The sequence below is a fragment of the Pteronotus mesoamericanus genome, unplaced genomic scaffold, assembly GCF_021234165.1.
Source record: "Pteronotus mesoamericanus isolate MK-2021 breed Mesoamerican mustached bat unplaced genomic scaffold, CSHL_Meso_final contig_20, whole genome shotgun sequence".
NCBI classification, from domain to species: Eukaryota; Metazoa; Chordata; class Mammalia; order Chiroptera; family Mormoopidae; genus Pteronotus; species Pteronotus mesoamericanus.
In genome coordinates, this window is record NW_026555085.1 from 57,457,106 (window position 1) to 57,481,582 (window position 24,477).

At 33.8% G+C, this 24,477-nt stretch overlaps 1 protein-coding gene across 5 annotated transcripts in view; it reads left to right on the forward strand.

The window, feature by feature from the left end:
* GRIK2 (glutamate ionotropic receptor kainate type subunit 2) overlaps positions 1-24,477 on the forward strand; it is a 605,654-nt gene that overhangs the window by 220,710 nt on the left and 360,467 nt on the right. For 4 of the 5 annotated variants that reach the window (XM_054569762.1, XM_054569765.1, XM_054569767.1 and 1 more), the window contains 2 exons: positions 8,673-8,840; positions 13,052-13,309. The exons of the other annotated variant lie outside the window; for it this stretch is intronic. In XM_054569762.1, the coding sequence (XP_054425737.1) occupies positions 8,673-8,840; positions 13,052-13,309 (426 nt within the window). The remainder of the gene's footprint in view (positions 1-8,672; positions 8,841-13,051; positions 13,310-24,477) is intronic. 5 annotated transcript variants of the gene reach the window in all.

Below are 24,477 nucleotides of genomic sequence, written 5' to 3' on the forward strand. Positions count from 1 at the left end.
AGAAGCTTTCATCCTTCAGAGTGAGCTCAGGTTTAAACATGTTTCACACTGATTAGACTTCCTTAAGTTTCAGATTGCAAGAGTATGCGTTAAAATGTTTGAAAGTGGTATGGGACTAAAAAATGTAAAGCACAGACACAATTTAGCCATACGAGGGTTGAGGCCAGTGAGCAATGCCCTCCAGAGAGGCTTCCTGTGCCAAAAGCTGACAATGCATTAGAAAGGGAAAAAAGTTGCAAATGTATGTGTTAAGTGTGTGTCCCTATGTATGTATGTGTCTATGTATGTATTCAGTATGTGTATGTGCCTATGTATGTGCATGTATATGTGTGTATGTATAAAGTGGGTTGTATATTATGGCTACAGCAGTGGGGAAGTGGGAGTGGTAAGAAAGGAACCTGGAAAGAGGAGAAGAAGGTAGACTATGCTGACTGAATAGAACTATATTATGTAAATAGAATTAAGTTTAAAGATTAGTCAGTTATTAAACAAGTTTAAGAAATTAAATGACAAGAACAAAGTTGCATTTTAGAAAGATTACTCTGGTTGCATTGTGGAGAAACCACTGAAGAAAGCCAGAATGATGTCAGGTCTCTGTGAAAAGCATATTGGAGATACATTATCACCACGTGAAAGACATAGTATATTTGGACTTGGTTAGGCATGTGAAAAGTTTACAGTAATGTTCCTGTAGAAATGATGGAGATCTTTGAAATGGTAGCTACACTAATTAAGATCATTGGCTAGTTTAACAACAGAAAGAACATCCACTGGGGATATCTATTTTATTGTTTGATATTGTAAGATGTGACCAGCTCTTCCTGTATTAAAACAAACAAAACCACCGACAAAAATAAAGCTCTGAAAATAATTATCTTAGATGATTTTTGTAATTTCAAAAACCAAAGGTAAGTATAAGAAAACAGTGAAATTTTGGTTCTGTTCTATAGAGAATATGAAATTTGATGATAATGAGAAGGTGGTCACTAAATTTTTGAAAAAGTGAAATTGGGTGACTCTTGGTTCTAGTCTTGTGGAAGTGCATAATTATAGATGACTGAAATGCTTTAGGATTGTATATTTCTTCTATTTTTTTCATTACTCTGGGCATATTTTTCCCACTAAACATAATTTGTGAACTCCTTGGGGGTACACATTCCTCTTCATGTTCTACATGTTTATGATATGCTACATACAATTATAACACTTCATAATAAAAATAGTCAATATAGAAGTATACATAGTACATAGGAGATACATAGGACAATGTGAATATTATTTCTCAAGCTAAAGAAAAAGCCCTGTTTAAAATCATGTGAACAATTACCCCTTTGCATGTTTATGAACAGTTAGAAAAAATGCTTTGCCTTTCAGGTTTTTATTAGCAATTCCAACTATACACTTTTACATTAAAAATAGCTGATTTCTCCCTCAGATTAATATGCATTTATTCAACTTTATATCAAATTTATTGACTGTTATTTTCTCCTGCACAAAGAAAATATATAAAATATGTATTCTCTCAATTTCCTGATAATCTTCACTTCAGCAGATTATAGATAATTTCCTCTTTCTTAAGTGAGCCACGTGGCCTCTTCCCCAAGGTTTAGCGTCTTTCCCATGCTTGCTTCTCTTGCTCCTGAGCCACCTGGTTTCATCAGTTATTCCCCCTTTCTTTTCTCTCTTTTACCTTGCTCTTTCTACTAACTCTTTCCCCCAGTGTATAAATATGCTGGCTTTTTCATCATAAAAGAAACATGCATAAACGACCCAAGATTTAATGGTATCTTCCAGCTGCTTCCCTTTTTTCTGTTACTCCTTAATATTCTAGCTTCATTTGAAAACATATCTTATTTAGCCCTGGCTGGTGTGGCTCAGTGGGTTGGAGCATCGTTCCATAAAATAAAGGGTCATGCACTCCGTTTCAGGTCAGGGCACATACCTAGGTTGCAAGTTTGTTTGCCAAGTCAGGGCACAGACAAGCGGCAACAGATCTATGTTACTCCCTTCCAGTGTGTTTCTCCCCCTCTCTCTCCTCTCCCCTTCCCTCTCTCCCAAGTCTATAAGCATATCTTTGAATGAGAATAATAAATAAATAAATAAATAAGTTAAAAGTAAATAAAACATTTATTTGTTTAAGAATTGTAAGGTTAACAGTTTCATTATTAATTCTTAAAATTAAGCAAATGAGAAAAATTAAAATGAACCAAATGCCTATCATCTAAAATAAACCATACAATATTTTGTTATGCTAAGTGCATATGTACTTATAAAACATTTGTCATTAAATACCTTCTATGAGATAATTTTTCAATGATGAGATGCATAATATTTTATTAATATATATGTACCCTACTGTGGATATTTAGAGCTTTTTTAATCATATTGTTCTCATAAACGAAGTGAACATCCTTGCAGAAAAATCACCAACATTTTCCTTAAGATTAGGTCCTATAAGTAGAATTAGTGGATTAAAGGTGTATGATATTTTAAAAACTTGATAGATTTTCATAAAGGTTTTCGAGAAAGTTTACATCAGTTCATTCTTCACTTTAATTCTGCTCTTTCTCACATCTCAACAAACTTGATCAGTAGACATTCTCATTTTTTAACCTTTTTTCCTCTTTTTGAACATTTGCAAATGTCTGTTGGTTATTTGCACATATTGTTTATAAATTATGTTCTTTGTCAGCTTTTCTATTAAGGTGATCATATTTTTATTTGTAAATATTATTTATATATCGAAGATATCAACCCTTTTTTAATGTTTATATTTCATTAATATGATTTCACATATTTTCTTGTCTGTCTCCCTTTAATCATGATTATGTGATTGACTATGGATTTTTTCAAATAACAGGGTGACATGCAGTAATATTATCCTTATTTTTTCTGCTTCTATTATCAAACTTAAAAAAGCCTTAGCACTTCTTTGCAATTGTTTTTTAATTTAAATTTTATTAAAATATGATCTACATATATCAAAGGGCACAAACTGTAGCATAGAAGTTTAATAGTATATATTGAGGCCTCTAGATTAAGAAACAGAACATCACCAGTGCCCCAGAATTACATCATGTACCTTACCTGCCACTACTCATTTGCTCACACTGGTGTCTTTTTCTTGATTAGACTTGCTAAGGCTTTATTGATTTTAATAATCTTTCAAATAACCAAATTATGGCTTTATTATTTTTGTTTCTGTTAAATATTTGTTTTCTATCTCAATAATGTGTCTGCTAGTCTTTATTTTCTCTTTTTTATTTATTTTAGCTTTAATTTTCTCTTTTTTTTCAAGATATTTCAGATGGAATCTTGTATCCTTGATTTTCAGCCTTTTAGAGTTTCTCTAAGCATGAGTTTGGCTACAACCTACAAATTTTCAATGACAAATTTTTGGTTATATCCAGTCCCACAAATTTTATAATTTCCATTTTGATTTCCCCCTTGACCCATGAATTAATTAAGCATGTACTCTCTAATTTCTAAACTTGAGGATTTTCAAGTTTATTTTGTTGTTGTTATTGATTTCTACCTTAATATCACTGTGTCAGAGAATAGACTGTGAATACTTTTGGTACTTCTAAATGTGTTTGAAGTGTGATATGACACATTTTATGATTAGATTAATTTTGGTAAATATACACTTGTAAAGAAAAAAATATTTTGTTATTTTGAAGTACTGATTTATCTTTATTAATTATGTCAAGTATATTATATGTATAATTTAGACCTTCTAAATCTTAACTGCTACTTTGACCTGCTTGTTCTATCAGCTACTGAGAAGGTGTGTTGGTTTCCCACTGGGACCTATTTCTCCTAGAAGTTTTGTCAATGTCTGGGCATTTTTTTTACTGTGTTATGTGGATTCTGAATTATGATAGTACCCTGGTGTATTGATTCCTATCTCCTTATGAATTGCAATCTTTATCTCTATTTTATTATTGTCTGCAAGTCTATTTTATCTTATATTAGAATAGCTTCAACAGCTTTTGTTTGGGTAATGTGGTTTTAGGACAAATTTTTGCCAATCTTTTTCCCACATTTTTCATTATTTCTCTTGTAAGTAGCTTAGAGTTTTGTGCCTTTTAAACCTGTTTAATAATCTTAAACTTTAAAATATGAATTTATTTCATTTACTTTTAATGTAATTACTGATGTATTGTTTTATATCTACCACTTATACTATCTTAATATTTTTTTAGTATTTTTTCTGTTTATATTCTTTTACTTATATTTTCTACATTGTGGGCAAGGCAGGGGTATTTTCTTATCTTTTTGAACAAAAAATCATATTATGTCACTTTATGAGTTTTGATTATATGCTATCATTATTTTTTACTGTTAATCCTAGACATTAATGCATTCTTGAATTATTACAGTCCAAAATAATCATCTTTATCTTTTTTCAATAATACTAGAACATAAACATCCTTTAATTCAATTTATTCATTCCTTGACTTTTGCATTATTGTTACCATTCACTTAAACTCTGCATACATTATAAACTTCATAAAATTTTACTATTCTTGCTTTTTTGGCCAAAATTCACTGATATTCATGCACATATTTTGATGGGGGGCCCCACATTGGGTGCTAGGTGAGGGGAGTACTGTGTCCTGTGCAGAGGTCCCCTGGGTCACCGTGGATGTAGGAAAATAAAATAAGTCATTAGAGACACTTCTCAGTCTTCCAGGAGAAGGGGGTGGCAATTCTCTTGAGTGGAGACTGTCCTGAGCCCTGGGAACAATATGTGCAGAGGTATAGAGCCTGAATGCAAAGCTCATCAATCAATGTCAAAAGACTATGTTTACAGAAAACAGATAGAGATCATAGATAACAATTGATGGAACACAAGAGATTTGCCTCAGGTCAAGGTCTCCTAGAAAGAAGGGTGCCCTTTCAGCCCTGAAATCTGGGAAACTGATAACATTCTCTGCTTGACTCCAAACATCTGTACTCATTAACCCTAAGGCATTCTTAGCAAAGTAAGTTTCATAGGATTTAATGCATTCCTTTTCCAGGCCTAATTTTCCCTGGGAACTGCTTGATTCAGTTTAGGGCTGTACCTGCCTTTAGTATTGTTTCACACCTGAGCCAGGAGGGTGGAGCAGAGCAACCAAGGGACAGGGAGACTTCTTCAAATAGAATGAGGACTCTGGCCATGACAAAGCCAAGGGGTGAGGGTCTTTTGCCCCTTCTCCATAACCCCCAAATCCTATCCTGATGGCCCCTATGAGACTTTGCCTGCCTTAGGTTGCCTCTGCCACCAAGGGGTCTTACCTGTCATTGAAAACCAGCCGTCCTCCGGGGCCAAGCAGGGTGATGTGAGGGAGACAGGGGCTGCACCCCTGCCAGAGGGACAGGTTTTGTCTCCTCAGTGGCATGTTTTCCCAAGGCCTCCTTGCTCAGCTCCAGACTTGGGGCCCTCTTGCCTGTTGGTGAAGCTACAGTTCTTAAAACCGGGTGGGATGGTTGCCAACAATATTTACCCTTTTAAAAAAAGACTTTATACATTTAAGTAATGCAGTGGTCATCTCTGGGATCATTTTCTTCTGCTTAAATGACTCTATTATTTACTACTTGCAGTAAAAGGGTGTTGGTGATAAACTCTCTTGTTTATTTCCTGTTGCATTTATTAAATCTCCAGAACAATATTAAGGAAGAGTGAATAGTACAGACATTCTTATCTGTTTCCTGAATTTAATGGGATTTCTGTTTAGCTTTAGTCTTAAATATAATATTTACTGTTAATATATTTTTACCCTAGTAAAATATCATTCTTACTCTATTAATTGTTATTTAAGAATCATTTTAAGTCAAGAATAATTAATGAGATCTATCAAGTATCTTTATAAAACCAAACATGGTGATTATACTTTTATTCATGTTTGATCAAGTAATAAGTTAGATGTTATTAAAACCTTCTAAATTTTTAAAGATAATTACAAGAAGCCTTTTTCCATTTAAGTATGAGGCATCCACCTAAGTTTTTTTTTAAAGTATTTAAGTAGATTTTTTTTTTAAACCTCTCTGCCCATACTTGCCCTGTATACATCAAGATTAGTGGTCTCTTTTCTTGAGTAAATATGTTTGGGAGGTATTATAGGAGATATTATGCCTGGGAAGCTTGTGTTATCTGGATTTCTTTTTTTTAAATATACATACAAATTTTAAACTCTAGCTTTGGATCAATAAAATTAATTATTCATGTTATTTAATTAATAGGTAAAAAATAGGTTTCCTAAGTGATTACAAAGATTTCTTTCAATATTCAAACCAGTGATAAATATGTAAACTTGAAGTTGAATTTGAATTATTTTCTTTGAAGAGAGTAAATGATAGGAACATTTTAATCCAATATCATCAAATATTGAACACTTTATATCTTTATTTTGTATTTATACCATATAGAAACTATAATCTGAACTGAGGAGAGTAGAAAATTCTATTGTTATTTTTCTCCCTCCACCTGAGACCAAACTCAATGATTTTAGAGAGAGGAGAAGGGAGGGAGAGAGAGAAAGAGAGAAACATTAGTGCAAGAATGAAAAAAAATCAGTTGTCTCTTGTATGCGCCCCAATCCGGGACTGAACCTGCAACCCAGGTTGGAAACGAGATGATGGTTGGACCAACTGAGCCACACCGACCAGCATGAAAATTCAGTTTTGTTTTCTTTTTAATTTTATCATTAAGAAACAATTTGGATTTGTATAATTGATTCTTTATTCCCTGTTAACTTAAAAAATACTTTCTAATTGCTCTATCATTTTTCTGTTGTATATATAAGATCTTACATTTCAACTTATATATTATTATTAAAGTCATTATATCTAACATTTTAAGAAATTCTGTGTTTTTTAATGAGTGAGGTTTTTAAGAACACTGCTAATTTGCAGGCAAATAGGCAAAGGCTTCAAAGTCAGGCACCAACAGTTTTTAATACTGCTCTGTTACCTGATAGCTGTATATGATCTTTGACCAATATGTTCTTGCCTGTAAAATAGTTATTACTTGGGATTATTTTGGAGATTAAATGAAATCTAAAACACTTATTGAGTCCTTACTCTATGGCAGTCACTGTTCTAAGCGCTTTATTATGAGATATGATTTAATCTTTACAATAACTCTATGCATTAGCCTCCATTAGCTTCCCCTGTTTTAGAGACGAAGAAACAGACTGAGGATTTAAGCAACCACCCAAATGTACTGGATGTCAGTGGCGGAGCCAGAATGTAAACCCATTCTGACTGCACAGTTCACATTTATACCACCGTTCTCCTCCACATATGCAGGGGTTCTAATTTGGTACTTGACACCTATTAGGCATGCAAATACTTTTTCTCCTTGTGCATATCATAAATCACCAAAGATTTTTAAAATATTCAGAGTACTATCTCACAATATATGGATTACTCTGGTAACTACACCATCACTTTAGTTGAAAAAAATAAGAGAACTCTTTCAAACCAATATGGTGCAAATTTTCTAATTCTTCCTGAATATAAATTTGTCTGATCACTGTGGCATTTTTGAGTTCTGATTCCTCATATTTAGATAAATTGTTACTGTACACAACTTCTTGCTAATTTATCATTTGGTAGTTTGCTTATAGTATCACTATCTGACTTTCATGTATAAAGACCTTTGATGCAGTATGAATGCGAGCTGTGGAAATAGCTTATTCAGGGAATTTAACTTGTGAATAACTGCGTAGAGTACATGGTGTGAAATTTGAAAGCAAGAAAGATAAATGCTCTCTTGTTTAAGTGCTAGTTTCCCAAGAACAGAGATTGGGGGACATCGGGTATAAGGTGCTACCCCTTTCATTCCATTCATCAAAGGAACAATAAGGGAGAGATTGTGTTTGAGGCCAAGGTCTCAGGTCACACATAACTGAAGAGACAGAGAGCTGATGTCAAGAAGAAAAAAGGCTGGAATAAGAACGAGGGAACTGGACTGAGACATAGCTAATAGAAGGTGACAAATGGAAAGGTCATGTTTTTAAATTATACTCTAGATTTTATGGCCAAAATTATATGTGTGCTACAGTGTTTATTCACTGATTAAAAGATTTGCACTGTTTGGAGAGTTATTTTTCACAAATGTCAAGCAACTTCTGAAAAAACAGAGTATAACAAATAAAGAGTTGCTACTTTGTTCTCTTTTCTTACAAGATGCTGGAATTTGCAAGTGAATAAATGTTTTGGGTTTCTAATACAAAAGTGTCGTAAAATTATTCTAAAGAATTCTAATTCATGAATTAATGGAGGAACTTTAATATAGTTTTCTGAATGCCTAGCATTAAAATTATATATGAATATAAAGGATTGATTTTTCTGAAACTGTAAAATTTTGAGGGATAATGTTCAGTTCTTAAGGCAAGAGCTATATAGACCTATGTCCTAAAAGAAGCAGTTACTAAAGATGAAAATATATTAAATGTTGGCAGCAATGCCAAAATAATTTTGCCAGGATGAATTTCTCTTAAAGAACACATCCCAAATATTCAAGTTCATAGAAAAACTAAGCACAAGCTCCACGTACTTCAACAAATTACACACACACAAACACACACATAAAGATATACATACATACGTAAAAGTATAGAAAAGTTTTAACATTTTCTCTATCTTATAAGAACTGTCTGATATTTTCTTCTTTTGGCCAGGTGGTATTTTTGAATATGTGGAATCTGGTCCAATGGGAGCTGAGGAACTTGCATTCAGATTTGCTGTGAACACTATCAACAGAAACAGAACCTTGTTGCCCAATACCACCCTAACCTATGACACCCAGAAGATAAACCTGTATGACAGTTTTGAAGCATCCAAGAAAGGTAATTGAAATTTAACATTATGTTCTGGAATTCAGATTTTTAGATATTCTTAAGACATTTCTTAATTTCAAGTATAATTAAGTCATGAGGAATATTTTCATGAAATGTTTCTTTTCATAATGTGCATAAATTTATCAGGTAAGGTAAAGTGGTATGATTACCTATTACAAAAGAAATTTGCTTGTAACAAAAAATGCAGTTAGATCTGTGAGAGTGAAACTGCTTTATTCCCCCACCAATCCTTCTGTTTTGTTAACAAATTATTCTATTTTAAGAACTCGCCTAAAATAAAACAGTATGTATCCAAGAAGTATTTTGCCAAGTTTTGCAATCCATTCTTACAATTTATTTGCGTTACCTGTCAATTCCATTATATAATACTGTGGTCTCGGTTTGCTATCTGCCTTTAAAGTTCTGTTGTTCCAAGTGATCTTTATTGGCAAGTTTTGAACAATCCTTAATTTATATATAGTACATGCTACATTTTTTTAATCACTTGATGTTCTTCCTTGTAACTGAAAATAAATAGCTAATAATAAATTTCAATTTTATGGAGAAATAATTAGAATATTTTATTAATTTTGTTTTATCATTTATGTTTTAAATCTGTTTTTAAAAGATAAGATAGGGAAATAATTTTGTGGAATATGAATTTAACAATTATATATGAAGGAAGCTAACAGAGAAATTATTGTCAAGGCATTATTTTAACCAAGCAACAAATAGTAAATGTGTTTTGAGAGATGTTTCTGTATTCTTACTTTGTCTAAGTAGGTGATATTTTTGTGTAGTTAGCACTCATGTAACAAGAACTAAATTTCATAATATAGATTTTCTCAAAGGAATGGGCTTACAAAGCACTTGTTCTAAATTCCCATTTTTAAAACAATATTTACTTTTCAGTAGTGCTGATAATATTGTTTTCTTAGCTACTTTACATTGATAGAACTGTACATAATTATTTATAATTCTAACTTGGTGCAGATTTCTTCTAAGCTCATTAATATTAATGAAAGCTGATAAGGTACAATATTTTTTGAGATAAAAGAATCCTTCTCTTTCCCCCAGCTACCTTGTGTTGATCAAAGGCTATATTCTGCCTGCCCTTTAAATTCATATCTTTATGAATACAAATAAGTGTCCATATTTCAGAACCATGTCAGGGTGATGAAAGGTTTTAAAGGCTGAAAAAAAGGATAAAGATTATTGTGAAATACTACATTTGTCATCATAATTGCAAAATAAGTCATTAACTGGAAGACAAGTGCATTTGATTAGTGACATAGTTCATGATTATTTCCATTAGGAAGAAGAAGCTCTGTCTGAGGTGAAACCATTTAGGCCAAATAATATGGAATATGAGTGCAGTATAAATAAAATATTCATAGATTTCTTAATGGACTTAAAAGGAGCAACATAAAAAAAAAAGACTAGAATATTGCAACAACAAACAGGTTACTATCCTAGGAATACCCTTGCAAAATTCTGAGGTGTTAAATTTATTTGGTTTCCAAATGTTAAAAGGAATTTATAAACTTTGTCATCCATTGGGAATCAAATTCATTAATTGATTGAGCAGAAACTAGGAAAAGCTCAAGTGTATGAGCAGCTTTATTTGTGAAATGTTGAAAGGGTGAAGGTCATGCTTTGGATCTTATCTTGTGAAGCCCTTATACAGAAATATGCAAGGGGATAATATCAGGCAGATTTAACATAGTTTTTAAACTTGTGGTGGATTTAATAATATATGTCTTGTTAAGTATATTAATGATGAACTATAAAATAAATTTGGACATTCTTCTTAAAATGTTTAAAATTGTTTTCACAGACAAAATATAACAAAAATAATTTTTAAATTTTTTCATTTTCTCTGATATATGGTCTTATACATTTAGTAGGTTACGTGGTTTTGCTCAGTGAGTGAATACTTTGATGCATTAAACCTTGAACTATTATTTGAATAATACATTGCTTTTGCATGACTCCTCTGATAACTGTAAACTCGAAATCTTGTTTGAAACATTGAGGAACATTCTAAATGAACTAATAGAATGCTTTTAAGTTTTCTTGATTTATGACTTATCAAAAGTGAATGAAGACCTTTTATTCTCAATGTATGTGAATTAAAATCCAATTGAGTGAAACATTTTATACTCCAGCCTTTCTATTAATAATTTTAATCATTACTTTAAAAGTAAGAATATACATATTTAAAAATAATTTATTTAGATTATATGAGTTCTGTCCATGAGGTATACAGGCATGTAATATGAAAAATAGAAGATACAAGATATAAGAAACATTGTACATAGGACAATGATGCCTCAGTCCCCTTCATGGCAGGCACCTTGGCACCTCGGCACCTCATACACTTCTCCTAGTCACCATCAGCTGCCCCATCATATTTTCCTGAATGTCATTGACAGTCTGAAATCTCTTCTTTTCCGAGGTGATTTTAGTTTTGGGAAATCTCGAAGACACAGGGCACCAAATCTGGGCTATGGCAGGCTGAGTCACCTGGGTGACTTGATATTTCACCAGAAAACTCTGCACAAGATGCGATGCATGAATGGGTGCACTGTCATGACAAAGCTGCCAATCACCAGTTGCCCATAGTTGTGGCCTTCTGAATCATTTGAACAGTTTCGATGGAGGAATGTTCAAGCTTAATGCCAAATTTGATGCCGATTCGTTGCTCTACTTACTCAGTCACTTTGAATATGACAGCCACACAGTACACATGCTCACTCAGCAGCGTCAACTGCTCCCACTGACTAGTACAGTGAAGTTGTCATTGTTCACACATGTGCATTCCAGTCCACTCTCCTTGGCTGCCAGGTTACATCAATATTGTGCAAACTGTTCTCATTCTATTAACAATAATTGGACTTTTTCCGGACAGACCTCATATTGAATTTTAGAAGAAAGTTGAAACAAGTAGATTTTTTTCACTAAAATTTACTAAGTTATTAGTAAAATCTCTATGCTTAATAATCTATCCATTATATTGTACTTTGTGCAGCAAAGTTTCTGAAACAAAATACCTGAATATTTTATGGATTAGAATAATAAACTATCTTGAAAAGATTGGGCCTGAACACCACATGTGATGCCTAAATCCCAATAACAATTCTTTTTAGTTCTGTTTAAATATTTGCAGGGGTGGGTCTCTTAAAGCATACCATTCCATTTACGGACAATTCTTGCTTCCTTTAAAATTTATTTCTTCTTAAACTTAAATTGCATGAAACTTCATGAGAAGCATATAACCATCTGTCCTTTTTCTTCCTTTTCCAATAAAATGAAACAAACTTAAACGTCCTTCACAGGCCAGATATTCAAATATTTAAAAAATGATCTCAATGTTTCCAATAATAATTCACTTTCGAGGCCCAAACTCACTTCAGTGTATTTGAAAGAATTTCCTGTCCTGTCACAAGGTATCCATTTTTATTTGAAATCTTCTAAATTGTTTATGCCTCTTTATTTCAATTATTATTGATATAAATAAAATTTCCTGGGAATAAATATTAACTTTAAAAAATAGTTGAGACCAGTATAAAAGACTTACTGTGTCCAAAAGCCAAACAAAGATAATGAAATACTTACTTAAATTACTTTGATATTCTTTCCACCCAATGAAATTAATCCATGTGAAATCAACCTTTCTGAGCCATATGAGGTTTTGTTTGGGTGGTTGTATGCATAGCTTGACTATATCATCAGATACAATACACAAATACTTAGCTGTATGTGACCATAGCTTTTTGGATGAGGGGGAGACCAAATGGGTTCTGATTAAAAAATAAATTAAAATTGTGGAGGATTTCCCAAATTCAATGCCAGTGAATTTGGGAAAGGAACACTATTTTCCCAACTTCTTGATACGAACCATTCTTCCAAAATGAACATTCCCTTCTTGAATTCTAGAGTATTCCTCCTCTGTCTCCCGACTTTTCTCTCTCCCTTAACTTTACTTGTAAAATTATCTGAACACTGAGCTGTAGGTGTATGGGTGAATTAATTCTCTTCTAAGAAACCAAAAATGTTCAGAGCTGGACAAAATGTAAAATTAGCTAAATATAGATGTTATATTAATAAACACAAATCTTTCTTCAGGATAATACCTTGGATTTACAACAATAATGTGGTAATGTAGGTATACTGGCGTCTCTCCTCTCATTATTGACAGACTTCTATCTCCTCTTCAGCCTGTGATCAGCTGTCTCTTGGGGTGGCTGCCATCTTCGGGCCTTCACACAGCTCGTCGGCAAATGCTGTGCAGTCCATCTGCAATGCTCTGGGGGTTCCCCACATACAGACCCGCTGGAAGCACCAGGTGTCAGACAACAAAGACTCCTTCTATGTCAGTCTCTACCCTGATTTCTCTTCACTCAGCCGTGCCATTTTGGACTTGGTGCAGTTCTTCAAGTGGAAAACTGTCACAGTTGTGTATGATGACAGCACTGGTAAGAAAAATCAGTAGCCATCCGGGTTATGTCTTACATAGCAAAAATTTTTCTGAAACTTACTTGAGGTCCTTTTTTTTAATTGAGGAATGGAAAGACATTGGGCATCAAATATATACACTAATTTCACACATCCAAATCAAAATAAATATAAACAAAAACAGTCATGTACTTTTTCATATTTATAACACAGCACTTTTTTTTCTGTGAAGGATCCGTTAGTAGAAGCAGTAATTTTTCATGAAAGATACAGTGTGAAATATAATTTTGAAATAATATTAAAATATTAATTCCAAGAATATTTCTGTGAGGTTCAAGGTAATTACTCAATTTAAAACCTCATGACTGGATGTTAGTAAAACTTATCAAGAAATTCAGAATTTTGCCCCTACGTGTTCTCTAGCTTTAGGTACAAATAATATTTATGAACAGTAATAATAACTTTTATCTCTATAACATGTTAAAGTTTGAAAAAGTTTTTTTCTCAAATTTCAAGCAATATAATGTCCATTGAAATACTCAGAGTTTCTGGAAATGTTTATGTGTAGATACGTTTTAGGGACTTGACAAACATAACTTAGTAAGTGGTATTTATTGGTGTCTTTAATGAATGTTTGCTGGCTACAGGTTGTCTGTGCTTTCTTTTTTTAATGTATTCTCTTGCAGTATGAATTAAAAACAAGTCTAAAAGGTAAACATAATAAAGTAAACAGTAAAAATAAAATACTAATTTTTCTTGCAGTTATATTGTTGAAGGAAATGCCTACTGTTTTGGTTATTTTGTAATGATAAGGAATTTCATGGTAAGATATTTATCAATGGTCTAAATAGTGCTCTTTAAGTTAGAATTTTAAAATGTTTTATTCTAAGGCCTTTTACTATATCTTGATGTTTACATCAAAATGAAAATCCATTTGAATTTAAATTCTCCCACAGTATGCCAAGTACAAATTTGTTAATGCATTCAGTATTTAAAAATATGCAGAAATTAGTCCATTTAACAATAAAATTTACCATCTGCAAAGTGACAGGCATTCTCCCAAGAGAACAGGGAACAAGGAGTTACAGCGTTGGAAAAACAATAAAAAGAATTTTAAAAAACATTTTAATTGGGATAAGAAAGAGTGAGTCTAAATACACATTAATAAAGTGAAGTGCAATATTTACAAATAATTTTAACTTTCTATGTGAATGGGTTTTCTGGTTTGTATAATATGATGGTCCAGGGCATCCTCAGTTACAAATTGGTCTACATTTGTTTATGCATAGTCACATACAGAAATACGTAAATTTAAATACATATGCATTGTGAATCTATGGGTTATTTACTTTTCTGTTTTCTCTGATGTAATTCACGTGAAGGCTGCCCATATACTCTCACACACACATATATATACACATACACATGCATACACACATATGATCTATATATACACACGTGGATGTGTATTTATTCCTTATCTTAAAACTACTCATAGTAGAAAGAAAATTGGTAAATGTCCAAAATGTTTATGGATATACAGTTACCCCTAAACATCCACAGGGGCCTGGTTCCAGAACGAACTACAGATACCAAAATTTGTGGACACTTATGTCCCTTAATAAAATGGAATAGTATTTGCATATAACCTAGGCACATCTTCCTGTATATATTAAATCATCTTTAAATTACTTACAACATCTAATACAATATAAACAATATGTCAATAGTTGTTCTGCTGTATTGTTTAAGTAATATGACAAGGAAAAAAGCTGTACATATTCAGTCCAGACACAACCATCCTAGGCCTGACCACATACAATGTGAGCAACAATGTAACATTTTCTTTGGATCCACAGTTGGTTGAATTCTGGAATGCCAGACCTGTGGATACGGAGGGCTGACTGTACCACCTTTCTTCACTGTTTTATTTGTGTGTGTGACAGTGTAATTTCATATATGTGGTTCCTGAGTGATTGAGGTAAAAAAAAAATGGGAGTTGTGATTGAGGTCATATCATAATTTGGTAAAGCTTCATATGTATTTGATTTTTTGCTTTAATAATATAAGCATAGCAGTGAGATCAATTTAAGTAGAAATATATATATATAGTTAGTAAATTAGACATGTATACTTTTTTTAAAATTTTATTTTAATTTATTTTTTCAAATACATTTGTCTCTGTCAACCCCCCACCACTTTCCCTTGCCCCCTCCCTCCTTCCCTCCCTCAGCTCTTCCCCTTTGGTTTTGTCCATGAGTCCTTGCTGTATGTTCCTTGACTTTCCCCTTCCCTTCCTTGTCCCCCGACCCCCCTCCCTCCTTCCCTCTTGTTTCTGTTGATTTCTTATACATGTCTGATGAAGACATGTATACTTTTAATTGAGTCTTCACCCCACATTACATTTATTAAAATATTTTAATTTACTATTTAAAAAATTTTGTCATTCATCTTACTTTGAAGATGGCATAGATACTTGGAGATTCTAAAGGTCCTTGATTATTTAAATATTAATGCTGAGAATCATTATAGAATTATTCATAGAATAGGTATAACTTTAAAATCCTCAGAGGAAAAAAGCTTATGATTGTTCCATTTTATGCAATATTTAATTCAAAATGTGTTTATTAAGCACCTGCTACATTCCAGGGACAGTTACAGGTTTGTGCATATTCCAGTGAAAGAAACAGAGTCCCAGCCTTTGCTGAGTTTCTAGTTCTCATTTAGGGACATGTGATTTTTCATGTTTTTAATATTATTAGTAATGATCCAATAGAATTTGTCACTAGTCACTTGTAGTCCTTTTTAATTGAAAGTACTTTTGAGAACTTGGCTATTCTTGATTTTTTAATAGGATAAAACTGACTCTAAGAGAGACAGAATATTCCCTTTGAAATGCGTTCATAGTATACAGAAGTAGATTTCTTTTGTCTTTTTGGATATGTTTAAAAGTCTCAAGGTAGAATGTTAATGATAGAATTTAACAGAGAGAATTTTTAAACTTCCAAGCGAACAACGTGATTACTGTATTTGATCATGTGGGAGGAAATGTGATTATAGCGAGGACTGTGGACTGAAATGGAAAAAAATCTACCTCATACCCAACAGGATAAGCGTTACTGACCCCATTATGGACGAAATGTATCTGCTATATACTGCAGGACACACTGTGCTATTTTATTTATGTTCCCTTTTTTCCTCTCCAGATTCATTTGTTATGCATGCCATTCCTCCCATTTATATTCATTTCTGTTTTGTTGTGTTGTCCAGTTTGATACATGATAATTATACTTCTATCAAGTTTTTGTTCCCACCCCCAAAACAGATGGGATGATAGATGAAATATAGTGCTGCAGTAGGAGAAATTCTTAGAATGATGTTAACAGGAGCTGTTTATTTTTTATGATAATTAGCATTTGTTGTTGTCATGGATGAATGCTTTTAAATACCCTGAAAGTTTGTTATAGCTCTGAATGATGTCCAAAAATGATGGAAAAGAATTGGCTTCAGAAACAAAGCTGTGTTTCTGTCAGTCACTTTGGAACATATGATTCATTTTAAATATAAACTAAAAATAAGTTGGATAGCTGTCAGCTTGTAAGCAATTCCAGGATAAGTAGTGAATATTTGCTTTAAAATCCCTGTGTTTCATCTTTGTTTATAGATCAGCAGTCCATTATCAAAGAAGTCTGGACTAGTAAACAAGTCTGGGCATCTATTCTCAGCTTCGCTGCTAAATGACTGGTACAACTTTGGAAAAAAAAAAGAAGAGGGGAATGGAAATGCCTACAGAAAAGAGTTATAATACCATAGGTGTTGAGTACTTCTTCTGGTATCAACTATTTCACTTAACCTTCAAAGAAATGTTATGAGTCCTAAAGAAAATGGGTTATTACTCCACCATCCCTGCTTCCTCCTGTGACTGGCTCTTCAGCCCACCGGCAGCTTAAGACAGAAACCTGAATATCTTCCTTGATTCCTTCCTTTCTTCGATCCCACAATCAGCTCTAACAGTTGTCAATTCTACAGCTCTATGATGTCTAAAGTCTGTCCATTTCTTTCCTCCTCTCTTCCACCTCTTAGGTCATTTCTCATCTGGATTATCACTAACAGCCTTCTTACTGGTCTTCCTACTTCAAGCCTGCATCCACCAATTCAGACACCACACTGCAGTTTGAGTAATTAAAAAAAAAAAAAAAAAAGCAATTCTGGCTCTGACTGATGTGGCTCAGTGGGTTGGGTGTTGTCCTGCAAGCTATTCCCAGTCAGGACACATACCTGTGTTGCAGGCCAGATCGGGAGCAGGCGGGAGGCAACCTATCGATGTTTCTCTCACACATTGGTGTTTCTCTCCCTCCTCCCTCTCTTTCTTTCTCGCTAAAAGTAAATAAATAAAATCTTTGAAAAATGCAATTCTGACCCATTGTCCTGGTAATAGTTTTTCATTGCTCTCAGGATAAAGTCAACTTCTTAAAAAGGCTTATTAAACCTGACATGATCTAGTCCTTCTACCTCTCCAAAGACATTTGAATCTAAACCCATTGCTCATGTCTTTCCAATCGAGCCATTGAACTTCTTTAAGTTTCTGAAAATACTACTTTGTCCACCTGAAAAGCTCTCATACTGGCCCCCACTCCTCCCACACACTAAGTGCTCATACATGTGCACATTTGCACATACTCATATAGGCTCACGCATATCTTCTAGACTTAGATGTCACAAGGAAACCTGCCCTTACCCCAGCTCTCAAGCCTGAAATAGGAGCACTACAGTACTCACATGAGCCTCCCATCAGGAACATACATCACGTTATGAATAATTTTTTTGGTCTATATTTTCTACCAGATCAAATACATATCCAAATAGAATGGACCCTAAGGCTATTCACCTTTATATCCCCATCCTTATTACCATCTCCTAGATGTTGCCAGCTCATGAAAGTACCTTAACAAATATTTAAGCAATGAATGCATGAAGTGGTATTGTGACATCCATTGTTTAAACAAAGAAGCAACAATGAATTACATAATCTGCCCAAAATTTTATAAGAGCTAGAGTAAATTGGGCTTATACCTGATTTCAACTGTAAACATATATGTACTCATTTAATTATTTGAAAAATCATCAAGACTCTTCTGTATACCAGCTGCTATGTGAGCCACAAAGTATAGTATCACAAGTAAAACTTTGACTATTTCCATGGGCTCAGGGTAGTGAGGGGGAAGGGGCAAAAACATATAGGTGGGACCCTATCACAGTGTGGCAAGCACGGATAGAGGCAAGAAAACTGTATTGTGGCAACTTAGGAAAAGAAGATTTTAAAGGTGCCTGGAGAAGGCAGACAGGTTTGAAGAAGGTGACATTATTGTGAAGTTATCATGATGTTACAAGTAGGAATACTTCAGCTAGAGGAGTAGGGGCAGAGGGTGTGAAATGTGAAGATGTGAGGAGGGCTGAGGGAGCCGGTTTGTCAGGGAACTGCAAGCATTTCATTATGACTGAGCCTCAGAAACAACAAAGATGAGGAACGATGAGGGAGAATTTAGAAAAGGCCAAGATAGGAGAAATCACAGAAAGCCAGCTACTCTGCCTTTCCTTCTCCCCGGATGCCCCGTGGAGTATGTATGGTTACAGCAGTACCAGTCACGTCTGTGTGACATGGCTCTACTTTCCAAGCCACCACTGAGTGTCTCAGGGACGGGAATGTACCCCCTTAGTTTCTTTCCTAAGAAACCAGGAAAGGACATAGAGAGAGGGACACTAGATGGCCTGGACCAGGGGTGTCCAACATTTTGGTATCTCTGGGCCATGCTGAGAAAGGAAGAGTCGTCTTGGGCTGCACATTAAATACATTGTGATTTTGTAATCTCAAAAAAAAAAAATCTCATAATAGCCATGTGGCCCCATTCATAGCCATCCTGGGCCACATGGGGCCCACCAGCCATGGGTTGGACACCCCTGCATTATCATGGTTACTGTGGTCTTTGATGTCAGAAAATTCATTCTGGATTGAAATTCTGGCTGTGTTGTGTTATTTTCAGCAAGTTTCTTCACTTTAAAAACCTGAGTTGACACATTTGTAAACTGAAGATAACACATACTTCTGGGGATTGTAGTCATGACTAGTGAAATATGCAAAGTGCTTCATAGAGCCCACCTAGTAGAAGCTTAAAACTCACCATACAAATGCAATGGGCTATGTACCATTTATTCCTTATCCTCTAAGAAAAAGGATTTGTTATCGACTCTACTTTTTAGTATAAAATTTCTACAGAAAGGGTTGTGGTGATGTGCCCAAGATCACATAGCCAATAAATGGTAGATCTGGGTTTTGACCCTAGGAAGTCAAATCCAGAACCCATTCCGTTAAATATTTGTGAAGTATGTTAGTTATGTTTTTATTTGATTTATTTTGCTGTCATTGTTTTATAAAAGAGAAATACAATCAGAATTACTTCTGGCAAAAGCTCTGACTATAGTGTGAAGAATGTGTAGGGGCTGGTGAGATATCATGTGGGAATAGGAAAATACTAAAAACAAGAAAATTTCTGAATTAGTCAAGTCTGAAAGATATTAATAGTCTCACTTAGGAAGGTTTTGATGAAGTGAAGTTAGGGTAGGTAATTCTAGAAAAATTTAGGAGATACAGAATGCAGTATTTAGTAAATAAATAAGGGGAGGGAGTGGTGGAGACAGGGAATATGAGAATGACTTTTATGTTTCTGGTATGGGCTACTAATCAATAGCACATTTACCTAAAAGGGGAAAACAATAAAATGAGACTTGGGAGAAGGTATAGTAAATCTTGTTCTTAACACATTAAATTTGAAGAAGCTATGAAGTATTCCCTTGTAATCATTCAGTGGTGTTGGAGGCAATAGCACATCTTGAAAAATAGGAATTTAGTGGGCATATTATACTTTTATTGGTTTTTTTTTCACCTCTATTTAGGCTTTTTTTGTCATATGAGGATATAAGGAAAACACAAGATTGTGGCACACGGAAGTTCAGAGTTATCTTAGTGAGTAAGCAGTCATGGAGATGAATATAGGCATGAAAATAAGTTAGGAGAGAGAATGCAAGTTTTTTTAAATTAAGGTATATAATATTTAACAAGTGAAGCTTTGATTAATTTCTATTATATGAGTAAATAAGCAAGGGATTTTATCCTAAGCAAAAGCAGAAATGTTTTCTTTACTAACTTTATTAACTTAGATGAAGTGTATCTATAGACTATGTTCTAGATACATCTGTGTATGCTTTCTGAGTTAACATAATAAAATATAAAGTTGACTAGCAGTAAAAATTTATTTGATCTTGGACCTATGTTTAAATAGGAAAAAATGAAATCATTCAATAGAATAAGTTAATATAAAATATATATTTCTGTAAGACATTGATTTTTGAATAATATAACAATATATTGCAAAACTGATAACTAAACAATTTCAATTTTATTTCAGGGAGTGAGGTAATTTGGATCTAAGATGATTATATGCTGTACATTCTAAGTACAAAGCTTCAAGTTCTCTAATTCCAAGTGCAAATACAATTAGCAATCATGAGTTAAACCTAATTACCTGGATATTGTTGATTACATGGCTAGGTGGACTAATGTTTCCACAAAGTAGATTTTGCTTGAATGTAGATTCTTTATTTCCACTTAAGCAAACATAAAAATTATTTGAAATATTATTACTTGAATTCTTAGTACATGAGAGTGAATATTTTTAAACTCACAGAACTTTCTTTTTCTAAATTTTAAAATCTTTAAATATACGGCAACACTAAAAAGCAAAAATACAATTTCTAACCTACAACAATCACACAATTCATTTTACTGCCTCTAGTGAAATTAATAGATATGTAGGTCTAAGCAAAAACCAAGGGTGAACCTGGTACCAGACTTCAGTATTAGTAGTATTTGTCTTGGAAAAGAAAAATATCATAAAGTGAGAATAATTCCCTAGTGAAGACCAGACACTGCCCGTTTTCCTAAATTCAAATCTGGAGCATACTGGCATGAGCCTCTTGGTAGCTGATTTTCCTGTAGTCTTTCCTATTCTTGCCTACCTCCCTCTCTGTGCAGCACAAGGGGAAGCTGAGCACTTACTCTCTGACGCATATGACAAGTTTGACTATAATACTTTCTTATGCAGGAGAAAACATAAAGCTCTCATATTTTGGCTTCTGTGCTTTTTCTCTTTATTACCTCCTTTTCAGCCATTTATTCCCATTCTTATACTCTTGAACTCTTTATTTTTTCCTGGTCTTTAGAAGCTGATGATGTTCAAGGCTTTAGTCCTGTTCTTATTGTTTTCTACTGGTTTACCTCACCATTTATAGAGAGTGAGGTGGACTCATGGGTTTCTACTTGTTTAATAGAAACTAACCCATGCCTTCCCTGCCTGTGCAGTCATGTGCTGCTTAATGATGGGGATACATTTTCAGAAATGTATTATTATGTGATTTTATCATTATGTGAACATCACAGAATGCACTTACACAAACCTAGATGCTATAACCTAGTACACACATAGGCTGTGTGGTATGCCACCATCGTATATGCAGTCTATCATCGACTGAAACGTTGTTATACAGTGCATGACTGTATGTTGTAGACTCACGGATCTCCAACTTTGGTTGTTTCTACTGAACTCCATACTCACAGGTCTAGCCATTCACTGATCATCTTTATATGGATGTCTCCTGGACACATCTAACACAACATGGTAAAAATGAATCTCATTATCTGTACCTCAAAACTTGTTTTCTTCTCCTGGATTTCCCTCTTTATCGGGATACCCAGCCAGGTTGTATTGATCATTCTAGGTTTGTCTTTCTCTCATCCTTATTTCTGATTGATTATTTAATACATCTCATTTTTATTGCACATCTTTTAAATTTAGCTCTATCCCCTATCTCTGCTACCTGTCTTAGTTAACGTCCTTATTTATCATTTACCTCCTGACCATGTTCTGCCCACTGCTCTATTTAAGCTCACTCGTCTGATGCAGACAAAATAGTCTTTTTAAAAATGAGTCTGGCCATGTCAGTTCTAGGCTTAAAGCTCTTTGGTGGATCCTCAGTTTTTAGAGGAAAGAGAGCTAATTCTTCAACATGATCCATGCAGCATCCATCATTGACATCCTCGTGCCTCTCTGATTTTATTTCCCTGGTATTTCTTCTGTCAGTACTTATGCTACAACTTTCCTTACATAATTGTAGTTCTCCCTTTCCAATCATGCTCTGTTTGCTGTCACAAAATCTCTTTTGCTGTGCAAAAATTGTTCTCTCTGCCTGGCATGCCCTTTCCCTTTGGTGATTCACCATCTTCAGGATGCACCCTAAAATATTCTTACAAAGTATAAATGTGAAGTAATCTTCTCTGACTCCTTCTCATGTGAGCTGATTATTCTATTTTTTGTGTGTATGATGCAAGAGTTAATTTAGTTGGTAAAATAATTCATCACGAGTTCTGTAGTAAAGCTTATTCTCATCATACTCACCTAACTTATTTAGCAAGTGTGATGTTTTCCTAGGCATGAGAGGTCCAATTATTTTATAATTAATTCAACTATTTATTTACTTCTTTGTTTTTCTAAAATGTATTCCTTTTTTTTAGTCCACAAATAGCTATCAAACATTTTCTATGTGTCAGCATTGTTCTAGTAACTGGAGATGTAAGAGTGAACAAAACAGCCCTGGCTGGTGTAGCTCAGTGGATTGAGGACCGACCTGTGAACCGAAGGGTCGACAGTTGGCTTCCCAGTCAGGGCACATCCCTGGGTTGCAGGCCAGGTCCCAGTGGAGGAAATGTGAGAGACAACCACACATCAATGTTTCTCTCCCTCTTTTTCCCTCCTTTCACCTCTCTCTAAAAATAAAATAAAATCTTTAAAAATTTTTGATAAAAAAGAGCAAAGAAAAAAGACACAAATTCTTTGCCGGGTGGAATTTGTATTTTAGTTTGGGTGATAATAACAAAATTAATACATATATTATATGGTATCAAATGTGGTGTGATGGATAGAAGTAAAGGAGGCAAGGTATTTAGGGAATACAACCTAATACTGAAATATTTTAATATTGAAATATTAAGTTGAGTTGTTAAAAGTGACTTTATTTACAAGGTGACTTTTGAGCCAAGGCTTGAATGAACTGAGGAAATGTGCCATGGGAATGTATGAAGGAAAAGTTTCAGAGAAAAAGCCAGTAGGAGAAATGTAACTAGGGAAGAAAGAGATAAAGAATTTAAAGGAAGGGAATTTATTTCTTTGTTTGGTTTTTAGTTTGGAGAAGCAGTTTGGGGAAACTGAAAACTGATGATTTTTGTGACATTGTTTTACATTTGTGTACATGTTTGTATGTATTTATGTGTGCATATGTGGATGTGTGTATATGTATATATATATACACATATGTGTATGTATACACACATATGTATCTTGGCAACAGTAATGCAATTTGTTTAAAAATAACCCAGTGTAGAGACATTTTTCTGTTTAGAGGCTCATTTTTATGAGTTACTTAGTAATGTTTATGGTCCATAGCAACAACCCCTAAAAAAGTGGCAGAATTCATTTTAAACTACAATAAGAAATCAGGTAAAGAGGAAGATAAATTAGTCTAATATATGTCTATTTCTGCAAGTTGTGGTAAACTATTTATCAGGAACTCAATTAAAATATATTGATTCTGTATCAGAAACATATTTAAAAAATTCCAGAACCTGAATGCATTAAAACCCAGGCTTGATCCTCATGGTATATCGGGTTAACACAACTGACTTCTAAAGCAGTTTTCTCTATCCTACTCAACATTGTAAATGTTTATCTTGTTTTAAATATAATTATTTTACATTTGGTAAAATGTAAAGTACATTTGGGAAAAAATTTCTAGAATCAAAAGTTTTGAGAGAGCAAGAAAGTTTTAATACCCCAATACTAGACAGACTAATTGTCCATAATTGTTTCAGAATAATTTCAGATGGGAGATGGCACAGTGTCTACCCTGATAGTATTTCAGTGACTCAAAAAAGAGCTCAAGAAATAAATTTTTTTGTATAAATGCATTAAATACATAGTAAGTCTACCCTGTGATAAGCAGAACCCTGACTAGTAAAAGCGAATGACAATGCAAAACTTTATAGCTCTTCTTTCCCCCATAGCATTATATGACATAATAA